This window comes from Tachysurus vachellii, chromosome 12, assembly GCF_030014155.1.
Source record: "Tachysurus vachellii isolate PV-2020 chromosome 12, HZAU_Pvac_v1, whole genome shotgun sequence".
Taxonomy (NCBI): Eukaryota; Metazoa; Chordata; class Actinopteri; order Siluriformes; family Bagridae; genus Tachysurus; species Tachysurus vachellii.
In genome coordinates, this window is record NC_083471.1 from 12,976,571 (window position 1) to 12,992,673 (window position 16,103).

The 16,103-nt window shown below is 39.5% G+C and overlaps 1 protein-coding gene across 3 annotated transcripts in view; it reads right to left on the minus strand.

The window, feature by feature from the left end:
• The window catches only part of ssh1a (slingshot protein phosphatase 1a), a 52,793-nt gene that overhangs the window by 16,951 nt on the left and 19,739 nt on the right, over positions 1-16,103 (minus strand). For 2 of the 3 annotated variants that reach the window (XM_060883247.1, XM_060883250.1), the window contains 3 exons: positions 9,339-9,439; positions 3,668-3,732; positions 3,029-3,150 (listed from right to left, as the gene is read on the minus strand). In XM_060883247.1, the coding sequence (XP_060739230.1) occupies positions 3,029-3,150; positions 3,668-3,732; positions 9,339-9,439 (288 nt within the window). Of the gene's footprint in view, positions 1-3,028; positions 3,151-3,667; positions 3,733-9,338; positions 9,440-15,166; positions 15,366-16,103 lie in introns of those variants that run through there. The other variant, XM_060883248.1, reaches the window with a different exon arrangement.

Here is a 16,103-nt window from a genome sequence, read left to right on the forward strand (position 1 = left end):
AACACATTTAGCCATAGCCATCACTGATTCACAGCGAGCACAGAAAGTCATTAATGTTTTCACTGGTAGTAGACTGAAAGAAGAATCCAGGGCTTGCAATTTTACCAATTTCCCAAAAGAAAAGCACAAAAAATTTGCAACAAGCTGCACTGTGTATTTTGAAAACATATAAAGCTTAGATTTTTGGATTTGGACTCAAAGTTTGGAGCCAGAGTTAAGGTTAAATTTATGCAGCATCTTGAACAAATATAAGAAAATAAATCAAATGGAAAACCTTTTTTTAATCATTATTCCAGTATTATAATCTAATCTAATGAAAATGTGTTTATTTGTAGGAGATTTAGTCGAATCACACCAGGAGCTCAAATTCTCTCAGTTTGTGTACAAAATTCTGAAGGTACAAAATCTCCTTCTCAACAATGTTATCTGGATCATTGGGGCAAGATGGTGTTTGAGGAGTCGCAGAGAACAAGCAAATAAGTAACAGTGTACACAACCGGGTATGCTGTTAATCGTGTATTTAATGTATTCACAGTAGAGATGCTCCGATCAGAATTTTTGGGGCCGATCCCCGATTACCGATCACTGCCGATCACAGAATGGCAGGGGAATGGGAATCTTTTATCTATAATCTAGCAGAGTTTGCACCATTTTTAGAAATTAAATTAACTCTAAATTAACTGTATTGAGAAAAAAACTGTAGAAATAGGCTATAGAAAAACTGTAGAAATAGTCAAGAACCACCAAGTGTTTATTTTAGAAAATGAGAACTTAAGGCTATCTTTCCCAAATAAGGCAGAGTAACTTAAAATTATTCCAAACAAAGAGGGGTCAGGCAGACCAACACACATCAGATCAACTTAATGGGATGTAGCCTCTTAATACACTGATTACATTTTATAATTGGCAGCAAAATGTAAAACTTGTTACACCAAAACTGGCTACTGCCACAAAGGACAAAACTATGGCAAGTGTTTTTTTTTCTGTTATTATTATGAACGTCTGATGTAGTTGAGGAACCAACTACATCAGATCCAAAAAATAAAATATTGAAAGCTACTGTAAGCCAATGCCATCCTTTCTAAATAACAAGGCAGAGAAACAAGGAGGCCAAGCAGATAGTTACCAACCAGATGAACTTGGGATGGTATGAGGTTACATAGGCCCAGGCTACTTGTAAAATGTAAATAAAATGTAAATAAAATTTTTAATATATTAAAATTAAACAATTGGCCACAAAATGTTTCAAACCAAAACATGCTGGGCCTCAGCCTACTAACACAGAATACAAAATCCTTCAGGTCTCAATCATAAAAGGCATCACTCACACTCACATCACTACTAATTTAAATGCATCACTCACAGTCGGCTGGTTGAGGGATGGGGATGTTGTTGGCTTTGGCTAGTTTAGTTTCTCATACTCGGCATATTCAGTTGTATGGCGTGTTCTAAGATGCCTAATCATGTTAGTGGTATTAAAATGCCGTTGCTTGCTTCCACCTCGAGGGATTTCATCACGACATACATTGCAAACGGCTAACTTTACGTCTTTATCGGACACTGAAAAACTTTCAGACGGGAGAACTCATGTTGCCACTGGTAAGCTCCGCTCTGCTGTTGTTTACCTGTGCGCCGTGCATGCACGTGTAAAAAAAGTCGCGCGAGTAATTTACGTCACGTGATCGGCTTTTTTGATCGGCGCTTTTGGGGTTCGCCGATCAAGCTATTTTTAGCCAATATCGGCCGATCATGATCGGTGGCCGATCAATCGGAGCATCACTAATTCACAGGGTTAAGGTTCAAGATTTTTTGAAAAATGCATTTCAAAAAAGTAAGAAATTGATTTGCATTCTAATGAGTTAAATAAGTATTTGATCCCATATCAATCAGCAAGATTTCTGGCTCCCTGCTGTCCTTTACACAGGTAACAAGCTGAGATTAGCAGCAGAGGCAAAGAAGCAATCAGCCAATCAGATTCCAAACTCTCCACCATGGCCAAGACCAAAGAGCTGTCAGGCCCAGGATGTCAGGGACAAGATTGTAGGCCTACACAAGCCTTGAATGGGCTACAAGACCATCGCCAAGCAGCTTGGTGAGAAGATAACAGCAGTTGGTGCGATTATTCGCAAATGGAAGAAACACAAAATAACTGTCAATCTCCATTGTTCCATTCAAGATCTCACCTTGTGGAGTTTCAATGATCATGAGATCGGTGAGAAATCAGTCCAGATCCCTCAAGCACATGGAATTATTCAGAGGAGAACTGGGTGAAAGTGTTGTTGGTGAGACCAATATCAAGTTCTTTGGCATCAAATCTTCTCGCCATGTTTGGAGGAGGAATGCTGCCTATGACCCCAAAAACATTATCCCCACCGTCAAACCTGGAGGTGGAAACATTATGCTTTGGGTTTATTCTGCTAAGGGGACAGGACAACTTCACCGCATCAAAGGGACTATGGACGGGGCCATGTACAGTCAAATCTTGTGGCCTAGCCAGTGTCCAGACCTTAATCCTATAGAACATCTGTGGAGGGTACTGAAGGTTTGAGTTGCCAAATGTCAGCCTCAAAACCTTAAGGACTTGGAGAGGATCTGCAAAGAGGAGTGGGACAAAATCCCTCCGAGATGTGTGCAAACCTGGTGGCCAACTACAAGAAACACCTGACTTCTGTGATTGCAAACAAGGGTTTTGCCACGAAGGACTAAGTCATGTTTTGCAAAGGGGTCAAATAGTTATTTCACTCATTACAATGCAAATTAATTTATAACTTTTCTGAAATGCATTTTTTCTAGAGTTGTTATTCTGTCTCTCACTGTTAAAATAAATCTACCATTAAAATTATAGACTGATCATTTCTTTTTCAGTTGGCAAACATACAAAACCAGCAGGGGTTCAAATATTTTTCCCCCTCACAGTATATATAAAATATGTTAATAGGATTATTTAGTTAATTAGTTTTGTTAATTAATAGGATTATTGTCAGAAATGTGCAATAGCTAGTAAACCTGTGTGTGTATGAGATATTACCTGTCTTTATTGTTAAAGTCCATCCCCAGCAGAATGTTTTCCTCTGTGTCCTGTCTGCCGCTGGTGTAAACCACCACCATGTAGCGCACACGATCTGACCAAGCACTCTCCAACCGCACAGCCTGATGCACACACACACACACACACACACACACACACACACATATACACACTCATAATGAGAAACAATCACTTATGTTAGTAGAAAGCAAACAGCAAACATCCCATTAGCGATATCTGGATACTGAATAAGCTGATCTTGAACTTGATTTATATGTACTTGTGTTCACACTGGGAGATTCAGCAAGATAAAAATGTATCATTAAGGTTTTATTAATTTTTAAATTAATTTAATTATTAAAGTACACACACAGCCACACACACACACAGGCACGCACACACACACACACAGTCATACACACAGTCATACACACAGTCATACACAGGCACATACACACACGTCTTGAAACATGACATAGGTTCATTTGGGAAGTGTGTCACACACACATTCGAGCATGTTCTCATCGGTGACTGAATAAGAGGAAACTGGCACACAGTCTACAGCTTTCAATAAAACAAATTCAGGCATGAGTGTGGTTGTATGTGTATATGTGTGTGCGTGTATGTGTGTGTGCTCACCAGTTTGATTCGATCCTCTGAGCGAAGAATGTTGATCATCACCTGTAGGTGCTGAGGTAAATCTCCTATTGAAAGAGGAAAATATGCTGTTAAGACACAACCCTGAGGTCTCATTATAAACTAGCTCATCTACTCAACACCATGCCATAGCGCATGTGTTAAATCAACACAAACATAACGGTAATAAAACCTGAGCAAGATTTATGGAGGTGAGGCAGAACAGGAATGAGGAGGAACCAATGATTCACATCTCGATGATTGAGTAGGACGGGATAGAGCCAGCTGGCACTCGGAGCACTGTCTATACATGTGTTCAAACTTTACTCTGATTGCTACAACTCTGAGACTTATGTTTGTCTTTCTTAAAGATAACTACGGTGGCCAGGAAGAGCAAAACAAATGAACAAATCCGAAAACAAATTAACAAATCTGAAAACACAACGACAAGTTAGACAACCCGGAAACGGTAGTGTATCGTTTGTGAATTAAAACTTACTGATCATTGGACAAGACACCTGTCACTCAAGATATACAGGTATGGAATCTTATGTGTAATGTGTAACGTTCTCCATTTAACTACAAGAAAATAACAGAATTAATCCACAGTAATCCATTCCATCCATCCATTCCAACTTTTCCCTGCGGCAGACTGTTGAACTTCATGTATACCTTGAGTGACAGGTGTCTTGTCCAATCACAAACTATAACAACCTCTTCCGGGTTGTCTGAAATGTCGTTGTGTTTTCTGATTTGTTAATGTGTTTTCTGATTTGTTAATGTGTTTCGTGCACCGATTCAGACAACCCTGAAGAGGTTGGTATAGTTTGTGAATGGAAACTTACCAATCTTTGGACAAGACACCTGTCATTAAAGATATACAGGTGAATGAAAGGTGTCTCGTCCGATGATGGTAAGTTTCCATTCACAAACTATACCAACCGCTTCCGGGTTGTCTGACTTGTTAATGTGTTTTCGGATTTGTCAATTTGTTTTGGGATTTGTTAATGTGTTTTCGGATTTGTTAATTTGTTTTCAGATTTGTTAATTTGTTTTGGGATTTGTTAATGTGTTTTTGGATTTGTTAATTTGTTTTCAGATTTGTTCATTTGTTTTGGGATTTGTTAATTTGTTTTGGGATTTGTTAATGTGTTTTCGGATTTGTTAATTTGTTTTGGGATTTGTTAATTTGTTTTCAGATTTGTTAATTTGTTTTGGGATTTGTTAATTTGTTTTCGGATTTGTTAATTTGTTTTCAGATTTGTTAATGTGTTTTCGGATTTGTTAATTTGTTTTCGGATTTGTTAATGTGTTTTTGGATTTGTTAATTTGTTTTCAGATTTGTTAATGTGTTTTTGGATTTGTTAATTTGTTTTCGGATTTGTTAATGTGTTTTCGGATTTGTTAATTTGTTTTGCACTTCCCGGCCACCGTAGATAACCCCCCCAACACACACACAATAATATGCAAAGATTCCACAGATAATCCTCACAGATAAGGCTGCTGTTAAGATCAGAATCTAAATCTCTTAAATCACAAGACTACGTAACAACATGGTACACAACACATCGGAAATATACAGTGCTTGTTTCTGATTGGTTGACGGGTGTCTGTTGTTTTCAGTTACACCACAAATGTTTCATTCTGATTGTTCTGAAGGCGTGAAGAAATTTTCAACAAAAAAGTTTTAAAGTGCTCCTCTTAATGAAATTGCTGATAATGGGAATTTTTTTTTAGCATTTATGGACTGTGGTGTCTCCAGGTTCATCTGAATGGAAGATTTTATTTTGTGCTAAAGTTAACAAGCTGGCAGGATGATGCCCGATGGCGCCTGGGTAGTTCGGATAAGCGGTAGAAAATGAGTGAGAGTGAGTGAGATGAGTTAACAAGCTGTATTTTTTTGGTCATAACTTCCCAGTTTACAGAGTGAGCAGCTAAAAGATCAACAAGATACACAGTAGAATAGAGTGCAACGAGGTCATGGGTTCAAGTCTCAGCTCAGTGGTTGGAGTTTATTCAGCGCTTTGAAAATAAATATCAGGTGCATTATTTTAATCAATTTTTAACATGTCTATATTTCCTTGTCTTTGGTAATCAAATTTAAAAAATGTATGTGATAAAGAAAAAACCTGAGAATAGCTCTTTGGAAAACCAGTTTCTTTAAAACAAAGACATTTTGTTTGGTTTCTGTGGATGTGTGGCATGGGGTACAATCTAGACAGACATGAAAATCAGAGAGAGAGAACCTGAAAATCTGAAAAAGAGAGAGAGAGAGAGAGAGAGAGAGAGAGAGAGAGAGAGAGAGCCAGATGAGCTGGTAAATCTAAACCACTGTCAGCGTAAATTAGCACTTTGGGTCTTGATCACATGTTGTTTTACACTCTGCCTCTGTGGCTGTTGTTCCTGCTTTCTGTTTTTTCTGGCAGTGCTTCAGGTAACCAGAGCAATGATCCATCAGTGCAGCAGTGAGTCACAGCATTGCGAGAATGTGTGTCTGAGAAACAGGGCTGTGACAAAGGCCCGTATCTGAATAGAACCAGGATTTAAGGAAATGGTAATATGCCTAGCTTCAGGTTTGGTTAAAAATGCTAGAAGAGATGTACATCTATAGCTGCTTATAGTTTTTCCATCATTAAACACCTTTAATTATACATCAGTGTTCTTCATACTGTCTAAAATTGTCCATCGTCGTGCATCAAAGGTCTGACATTTAAAACTTTGCTAAGGAAGGAAAAAGACACAAAGCAAATAAAAGCTGCGTTTCTGCTTATCATGCATCAGCTCAAACCCTGGTCATCCCTTGACCTTTAACCTTGATAAGACCCTGAGGTCAAGGCAAAGGAGCATGTGATGTCACACTCACACAGGCTGACAACACAAAGTGACTGTAATTACCTCATAATCCTGTATCATATATAAATTTCATGTTCCACCTTCTAACAAGTGCTGCAAGTTATACAGCAAAGGTCGAAAGAAACAGGTAGATTTCTTCCCAGTTGTATACAGTAGTTTAGTATAGTTTAGAATAGCCTAGGATTCATATTCTCTGCTGAAAGGAGTGGTCTTCTGCTGTAGGAGCACAATAACTCTGATGTTTTGTGTGTGTTGAGATAATTTTCTGCTCAACGTGGTTGTAAAGAGTGATTACATGAGTCACTGTATCCTTCCTGGCTACTCGAACCAGATCTGTCCATTGTCCTCTGACCCATTGGAGCAAAAATATAAAAACTAAACTAGGAGTTTATTCAGTGTCAGTGCTGCCTTCATCACCGCTATGGAAAAAAAAGCTAAAAAAACCCATATTTTTTCACTTTAGCTGTCTAATCAGTTTTTGATTTTAATCTTCGTGCTTTTACACACAGTTTATATTAAAACTCTTAAAGTGAATGAATAAAATATGGAATTTTATATATACATATACATACATATATACATATACATATATGTAAGGTTGTGAGTTCCAATCACAGGTCCATCAAGCTCCCATAAAGCCCCTGAGTGAGACCCTTCACCCTAAACTCATTTGTAGAAAACGTGATAAAAATGTAAGTGGCTCTGATAAGAGCCCTATCCTGTAAATTTAGATGTAAATGTAATTACATACACAGAGGCCCTGCGTTTGTCACATCCTGTGTAAATCTGATGTAAAGCATTTTTAACACTATCAGAAGAAACCCATGCATCCCTTTCTCCCCGATCTCCCTCTTGGCCTCATTCCCGCTTTTTCAGGAATGGGTGCCTCCTCAGGGAAAGAAAAACAGACCCAAATGCATGGAAGGCAACAAAAACAGAGGGATTTATTTAAGACATAACTACAACACTACATGACTACATAAGACTGAACTACAACACGTTACGTACATGAAACTGACAACAGGAAACCAATAACCAAAAATACAAGAAACAAAACTAGGAGAAAATAGACGCGTGGACTCAGCAAGCAAACACACAAGGACACAGGTATAAATAGGAAAAGTAATCAGAGAGACATGAGGAACAGGTGTGAGGCGGGAAAAGTATTAAGAATACGGCGCACTGCAGACAGATCATTTCAGATGAGTTAATCAGAGAACACTGGCAAAGAGTGACCACAAAGTGCACAAGGAGACCTCTGGAGAGCAGAATAGCTTATTTACCCAGACTGCACTGTCTCTGCTCTATTGATTAGAGACCTCCAGGAAAACAACCAGCGCTCATGAAATAAAAGAGTCTCCACAATACTGTATCATAAGGAATCTGATACCTTTTTCTAGAACTGCATTTAAATAAAAGTATTCTCATGTCCTAAATCCCTTTGCACCCACACAACAGAGACACTCGACTCTACTGGCGCTAAACCGTTAATCCAGCTAATCCGAACAAACACACGCGTGAACACACACTGTGCTTATAGGGGACCTCCTTAAACCAGCACAGTTTAAACCACTCACACCTACAGACATCCTGCTGTCCTCACACACACACACACACACACACACACACACACACACAAAAAGTCACAGTGTATAAAAATAAATAAATAAATAAAAATCAACCGATCATTTCACATTTTAAAGATTATGTATGAATTTCTACAAACAAATTGGCCAGTTACTCTGTAATTACCTTTTTATTTATTAAAATAAAAAAAAATACCCCAATATCTCAGAAAAAGAAAACTGTGAAATTACTGATTATTCATTCATTCATTCATTTTCTACCGCTTATCTGAACTATTCTCGGGTCACGGGGAGCCTGTGCCTATCTCAGGCGTCATCGGGCATCAAGGCAGGATACACCCTGGACGGAGAGCCAACCCATTGCCGGGCACACACACACTCTCATTCACTCACGCAATCACACACTACGGACAATTTTCCAGAGATGCCAATCAACCTACCATGCATGTCTTTGGACCGGGGGAGGAAACCGGAGTACCCGGAGGAAACCCCCGAGGCACGGGGAGAACATGCAAACTCCACACACACAAGGCGGAGGTGGGAATCAAACCCCCAACCCTGGAGGTGTGAGGCGAACGTGCTAACCACTAAGCCACCATGCCCCCATTACTGATTACAAAAATATGAATTATATTTTCATACCACCTTGGCTTAACTCAATTAAAGCTACTTAATTGTTAAGTAAGTTTTGTTTTTGGTCCTTTATGGTTTTTAATCAATTTTTTTGATGACATGAATTAGCTTGCTTTAATTTGAAAATGAAAAATTATGAGGTGGTAACAGTAATGGAAAAAAGTGGAAGTGTTTCATTCTGAACTTTAGCAGTCTTTAGCAGATTATTCCTCCTCATTCCTAATCCACATTAAAACACTTTAATCCCTTCTGATTGGCCAGCAGTGCATTTAATAACCTTATAACATTCTATGGTAGCTGTGCAGCTGTTCGATACATTAGAGAGGGATTTTTGGCTGAATGAGTATTATGTTGATGCCATACATCTTGGCAATCCTGCAGAAAAGGTTCTTTTGAAAAAAAATGCAGGTTTCTGTAAATATTGCAGGGTTTGTTTGATTTTGTCTTAATGTTTGCAATAATACAATTTTAAAATCCTGGAGGAACTGTAAAGATCTTCCCCTGAGGAAAAAGGAAATCTGTTTGGGGCTGGATACATGTCTGTGTGTGAGTGTGTGTGTGTGTGTGTGTGTGTGTGTGTGTGTGTGTGTGTGTGTGCTCACCTGCATGTTTATGGTGAGAGTGAGTCTTCTGACCCTGCGCGCTGCTGCCCTGCTGCAGGAACAACGCAGCTCCCTTCACCATGAAAAAGCTCTCGCTCAGACTGCAGCACAGAGACACAGAGACACAGTTTTGAATGTACACAGATTGGATGCTCTTTTGACTCGGTCTTCCTCACACATTAGGCAAAAAGATCATACACACACATACACGCAGACACACACAATTGAGTGAGCATGCTCAGAAAAGGTCAGAGGGGGAAATCCAGCACTGAGTCAGTGCTGAAACACTGGGTTTAATTATCGTCCGTATTATCACACGCTGCAATTCTGTGTACTGCAAATTCCTTACAAGAGACAATGATTAAACTCTGAGGTTTAACAAACACTCCACACAGAGTGAACATCATTTCTGTCAAAGCTCTTCAGGAAGTATGTGTTGTTTTAGAGAATACAGAACACTTGTAACCAGGGAGGCAAGAAGGAGGCCATTATTGTGTTTGAAAGGTAAATGGCTGTGGAAGTTAAACACTTATCAAATGTCAGTTTGGACTGGTGGCACCTCATTGTGTGACCACTTTTGATTCTCCCTCAGACCAAGCTATCTCTCTCTCTTAAATCACAAGCTGCTAAGTTTTGACATCATCACAGAACCCTTTAAGAAGATGCATGAATCCCTGTAGAAAGAAAGCCCTGTTCAGAGACTTTAAAAAAAATACATTTCACAATATATTTCAAATAACAAAATGAACCATGAACCAAGAGAACATAATCATTAAAATTCACCAAACCCATAAGTCTCAGTGCTTGCAGACGTGAAGTGCTCTCACATGTAGAAGTCTCTGTTTCACTGTTACACACAATTCAGGTCACCTTGTGGTCTTTGGGCCATAATCATTAATCTCTGAGTAAAGTTGTATGAAACTAATAATTTACATGCATGATCTGGAAAGAGGCTGATTTTCTTCATGTTCATGTGTGTATGCTGATAAATGGCCTATACTATGAGAATATAAACTTATTTAGCAGCATATTGAGCAAAGTCACAGCACAGAAGGTCTGTTAGGTGTTGTCCATCCAGTGCAATATACTGTAATCAACAACAAAAGAAAATGGTTCGATCTAAAAACATTTAAACGTTTAAAAATATTATTTTAGTAGCTATTTACACCTCAGATTATGACCAACATCCTCACAGACCAGCGCATACTCTCATTTGAGCCTAAATCGTCTTAAAACCGATTTGGGTTGACTTACTTACAAACAGTACGTTCTACAGTATATGCTATTTAGCCCTATATAAAACAATGGGTGTAAAAAATACTGAGTATGTGTGTGTTTAAATAAATGAGAGAACAAAATCCTTATATGAAAATGCAGAAACAAATTATGATTATTATGATTCGTAATCGAGATGAATAAACGAGTTTGGTTGTTAATGAGCATGCTTGTACCCTGGCCACATATTAACATGTTTCATCGGGTTTCTTGTATCATACTGTAAAAGGATGCAGTGTTTCAATTAATCTGCCTTGTTCCGTTCTTCCTCATGGCTTTGAAAACATTAGAGAATAAGGCATGTGACTAAAATGTGACCGAATCATCATCAGCCATGTAACAGAGAGCAAAATGGTGGCTGAAATATTCAGAGACCACGCTTTTTTCTCGCCCAGCTGTGGTTGTGACCTTGTGCTGAGTCAAGCTGTTCCATTTTTAAGCCATTGTCTCGCTTTGAGCGGACTGGATGTCCTGAGAAAGCCTGACCACAGCAGCCGGCGGAGAAGAAGCAAACAACAGAAGCAGCTTTGTGCAAAGAGTTATGCGTCAAACTCCTCCTCCTCCTCCTCCTCTGACTCTCCCTCTGTCCTTCTCTCATTCCCTTTTTGTCTCTGTCCCTCCATCTGAATACAAAGTTGCAGTCTTAAAATGTGGATTACAGGGGCTTTTGTTTCTCTCTTTTGTTCTTTCTCTCTTTCAAGCCGCTAGCAGAGAATTACGCCACGCGTAGCATACATGTGAGGTGTTCTCAGAGCGATGTCAACTATGTGAGGAGCAAGAAAGAAAAGAGCACGAGTGATGGATGTGACAAGAATCCACAACATAGAGAGAGAGAAAGAGAGAGAGAGAGAGAGAGAGAGAGAGAGAGAGAGAGAGAGAGAGCAGAAAATTACAAGCCGAACAGACTGCACTCACACTTAAGGGTGTAATTATGTTAACAGTTTTGTAGCGAGACTTAAAGCATAGTTTTGTGTTCTGTAAGTGAGGGACGCTATTGTTTTACCGATCACGATGATGACATTCAAAACTTCTCTTGCAGGATTAAACACTGACCGAACTTTTCGTTTCTCAGTGCGTCAGTGGGAGGTTCTAAAATTCACGTGGGTGGTCATATATGAATCTTGCAGTAAACACTTTGTCCAAACAACAACACAGAATGAACAATCTAAAACTGATTGTCCCGGAAGCTGTAATTCACTTTTGAAAAACCTATGTACTCCTGTACCCTCATTACATCAGTATTACTGCGTTAAATAAATTGTTTCAAAATGTCAGATTTGGTTGTCAAATAAGCATGGATGAGTTGTTGAAAGAGAGAAGGAAGACAAAAAAGAAAGGAGACATGATGAAACAATGGTTTGAGTACGATTCATTTGTGGGTCCCTTTAGGGGAGTCGAAGATTGTTTGGAGTTGGGCTCAAACAAACTAGGTGGGGAGAAATCCCTGAGAATAAAATTACAAAAAATATGTATATGGAGGATATGTAGGAAATTTCTAAAAATATAACACATGAATGCAGATTCATGGCAAAACAGTATGATGATTTTAACACACCAACTGAGCAATGCCTGAGTCCAGAAAAAGTCCAGAAATGTCCAGGTTGTCCTGATTGAATGACGTCCTGAGTCCAAAAACTGAAGCAAAAAAAAAAAACTCAATTGGTGTGATTCGGTTTCATGTTACAGACGGTTAAACACAACAAAACTGCCCTGCAGAAGGGGTGGGTCAGAAACACTTTCATTAATGACAGAGAAAGCACACAGACATTTGCTCGTTGAAATGGGTAAATAATGGTGTAAATACCACAGCAGAAAAGTGATACCTTAAAGAGAATCCACCCTTCCATCCATTTTCTACAGCTTATCCGGGACCTTAAAGAGACTCTTAGTCTGAATCCCTAGTGTCACAGCTATCAATGGCCAGGAGCTGAGAAAAAAAACTGTCTGGGGTGGGAGGTTTGATATGGTGTCAATCACAGTGATACTGGCCAGTCGTAGGGTCTTTCCTCTTGGTATGTAGCATCTGATGAAGCTGTTCTCTATGACCTCTCTGGTTGAACTGACATGACCAAACTGGGGACTAAAATGGGAATAAAATACTGAACTAAACAGTTTAAACTATGTTGTGAACACAGCATTTATTCAGTATAAACATTGTAGTTGTGCATGTCTGCATCACTTGCCATGAACACACAGCATGTTTGGGTTACATGCTGCACTTTGATTCAGAGGCAAACTGCTTCCTCACTGCACCTGAACCTCAATGGGGCTCCACACGACAACACCTCAGAGGTAGCTCCGATCAGGCCAGGGCTTAGTTCAATCCACAGATATGAAGAACAATGGCTGTTTTTTCCCTTCTCTCTGGCATTATTAATTTACTGTGTTCAGCTTTCAAAACAACTAGAGCAGATAAAGGGGACATTGACTCCAAGGAAAAAAGTGGACGAGTCATCACAGGAAGCTGCTATCTCACGCGGCATGATCTACAGCAAGCTAAAAATACAGTACGTTCGCTATCACAGAAAATGAGAACTTCAAGCGTGTGTGTGTGTTTGTGTGTGCACTCACTGACATCCACTATAAAGCTTTTCCAGGTACCTGAGTAAGCTCAAGCTAATTTCTATACTAATTGCAGTTGAAATACATGTCATTTAAAAAGACGTGATATGAAGATCGGTAGAAGTGCTAAAGAAAACCTGCACTAATTATAGTGAGTCTCAAACACAAGTAGTTTACTTTAGGTGCGACAAAACATTTTTCTATGTATTTGCATTTACTATACTATTAAGAGAACTGTATTCAATTTATGGGAATTTGACTATTTATATTTATATACAGTAACATGGATTTCACCTCAATCTTTTTGAAGGCTGGTAGCTGTTATGATATACTGTATCAGAAAGGTCAAAGTAATTTCACGTCCATCAACCACCAGACGTCATTGCCCCAACACTCTGACCGTCTGACCCCGCTCCAATCAGTAGGCATAAACCCACTGTAAGCATCACTGCTATTAAAATAGCACCAAAGTATTCTCACAATGAACCCTTTCTGATGTGGTAAATGCCCAGCCTTGTTTCTACAATGCCCTCATTCTCAATGCGGCTTGCTCACAAAGCAAGCCTCGGGTCAGAAACGTTCTCCTTGGAGAGATTTCAAATGTGGGTTTGTAGCATTGACGTGCAAGTAGCTTTTCACAATTACATGACCGTGCACTTGATTCCGTCCAACCTTTCCAGAGATTTAGTTACAAAGACGACGTAGGGTTATTGTCATGTTCAGCGATTCAGGAATTAAAAGATGCTGCAAAAAGTGTTTATCTAAAATCTGTCCAGACCACTTCCAAGTGAAATCAAACCTGCTTTGAGTCTGAATCAACTCTGCTGCAAAACGTGCAACAAGCATGACAGGAATTTTAAGATGCAGCTTTATTGATTTCATTTATTTATTTATTTTTAACATGAGAGCTGCTAAATTGAGCGAAAGGATATAGCCATAAACCTGCAGAAATGGCACTTCTTTTGTAAATTTGTATCGACAAACAAGATACTGAAAATAAGGTGCCAAACTAATGTAATCGTCTCATCATTTAATGTGCAGGCAGAGAAACATATCATAGCAGCAAGCACTGACCACTGAGACAGACACACTTCCTTTTACTCCCAATGTTGAGACTTTGTGGTTTGGGCTAATGTTTACATTTCCAGTTATAATTGGTTGCTCTCAACCAATCATCTTTTTCCTGGACCTTGATGTTAATTAAAAATTTCCAAAATGACAAAAAAGTATTAGGATAATGTATTTGTCAGTTCTTGCATTCTTACACAAAGGTATTGAATTATTGAAGAAAATGTTTCCAATGCTTCAATCAGTTATGAAGACGTAAAAAATGGTGGCCACTTGCATGACACAAGTTAGATTCATACTTATTTGTAGTGAACATTAATAATTCTCTTTCACATCTCTAAAAAAAAATCAAGTTCTGTTTCCAAAAAATATTGTTTAAGTGACCAATTCTTTGCATGTTTCATCAACTTTTTCTCTCCAGAGCTCCTTGTTTACTTAACCACAGGTTACTGTCTTTATGGAGTTTTCTCACATTCTCCATCTTCTCTGGTTTCATCCCACCAACCAAAGAAGCAAGAGAGGTAGATGAACTGCCACTGCTAAATTGCCTCTGGGTGAAGGACACTGTGTGTGTGTGTGTGTGTGTGTGTGTGTGTGTCTGTGTGTGTGAATGGTGTTCTTCAATGACTTCACATCCCACCCCAGGGCTTATTCCTGCCTTGCATCCAGCGTTCCCAGGATAGTCCCTGGATTCTCACACATACAAATCTCTTGTCAGAAGATTCACAAATTAACAAGAACATTTCTACATATGCTATCATTCAGTATTAAGAATAAAACTGCATCTGTGATTCCTTTTAATTAAGAATTTGACTAGTTTTTTCCATCATCTTCTACAGAACTGCCACTGTGACACACAATTTGTACAGAATAATGAGGATGCATAGCAGCTTTGCTCAGTACTTAAACGTTTAACAACTCACATGCGGTAGATCTCACGCTGTGTGAGAACGGCGTTCTCCACGAAGTACGGCAGCATAGTAGGGAGCATGACCCGCCGGTGCCAATGCAGCTCCAGGTGCATCCTGCTGTGACGCCGCAGCTCCAAACATCCAGAGCACAACACGGCCAGAGATGGACAAGAGAGTCAGAAGCAGAGACACTGTGCGTGTGTGTACGAGTGGATCCCGGTAGAATAAATGTATTTCTGCTTGAGCAAGTTCCTTGTAGGCTGGGAATGTGTTGTCACTCCTCCCTCCCTCCCTCTCTCTCTCTCTCTCTCTCTCGCTCTCTCCTGATTGCAGAACAGAAAGATAAAGCTGCTTTGCTGTCCTCAGCCTGACTGACTGGTGGAATCTCCACCCCGAAGACTGAGGTGGGATGAGTTGTGTGTGTGTGTGTGTGTGTGTGTTGTATAGTTTCACACACACACCACTGAGTGCTGATCTGGCAGTGTAAAGAAAATCCAATAGTGTTCTCTGAGTCTTTCAAAGTGAGACGTCCAAATATAGAGGCTTCCTGGATCTACTGTAGCATGCACTGTGACCAGATCATGTCCTCTGTTTAAAAAAAACTATTCTTCTGAGCTCACTTCCTGCATACAAAGTAAAATAAATAAATTACCAGCCAACAGATATAGTTCTTTGGTGATCTTCTCAGCCTCAGAGGACACCAGACGCCTGGCTCAATGCCTTCTTCTAGTGTCCAGACTACAGGTGCCACTAAATCTCATTAAGACACAAAGACATGGGAGGATACTCCCAGACTGCATGAGTAGGACAAATGATTCGTGAAAGAAAGGTTCACTTATTTGCCTGTCAGCAGAAAGGAACTCACACACACACACACACACACACACACACACAGATATCCGAAAGGTGATAAGTCTACACTGAAGGAAAGCAGAGCTGTGAAAGAAAC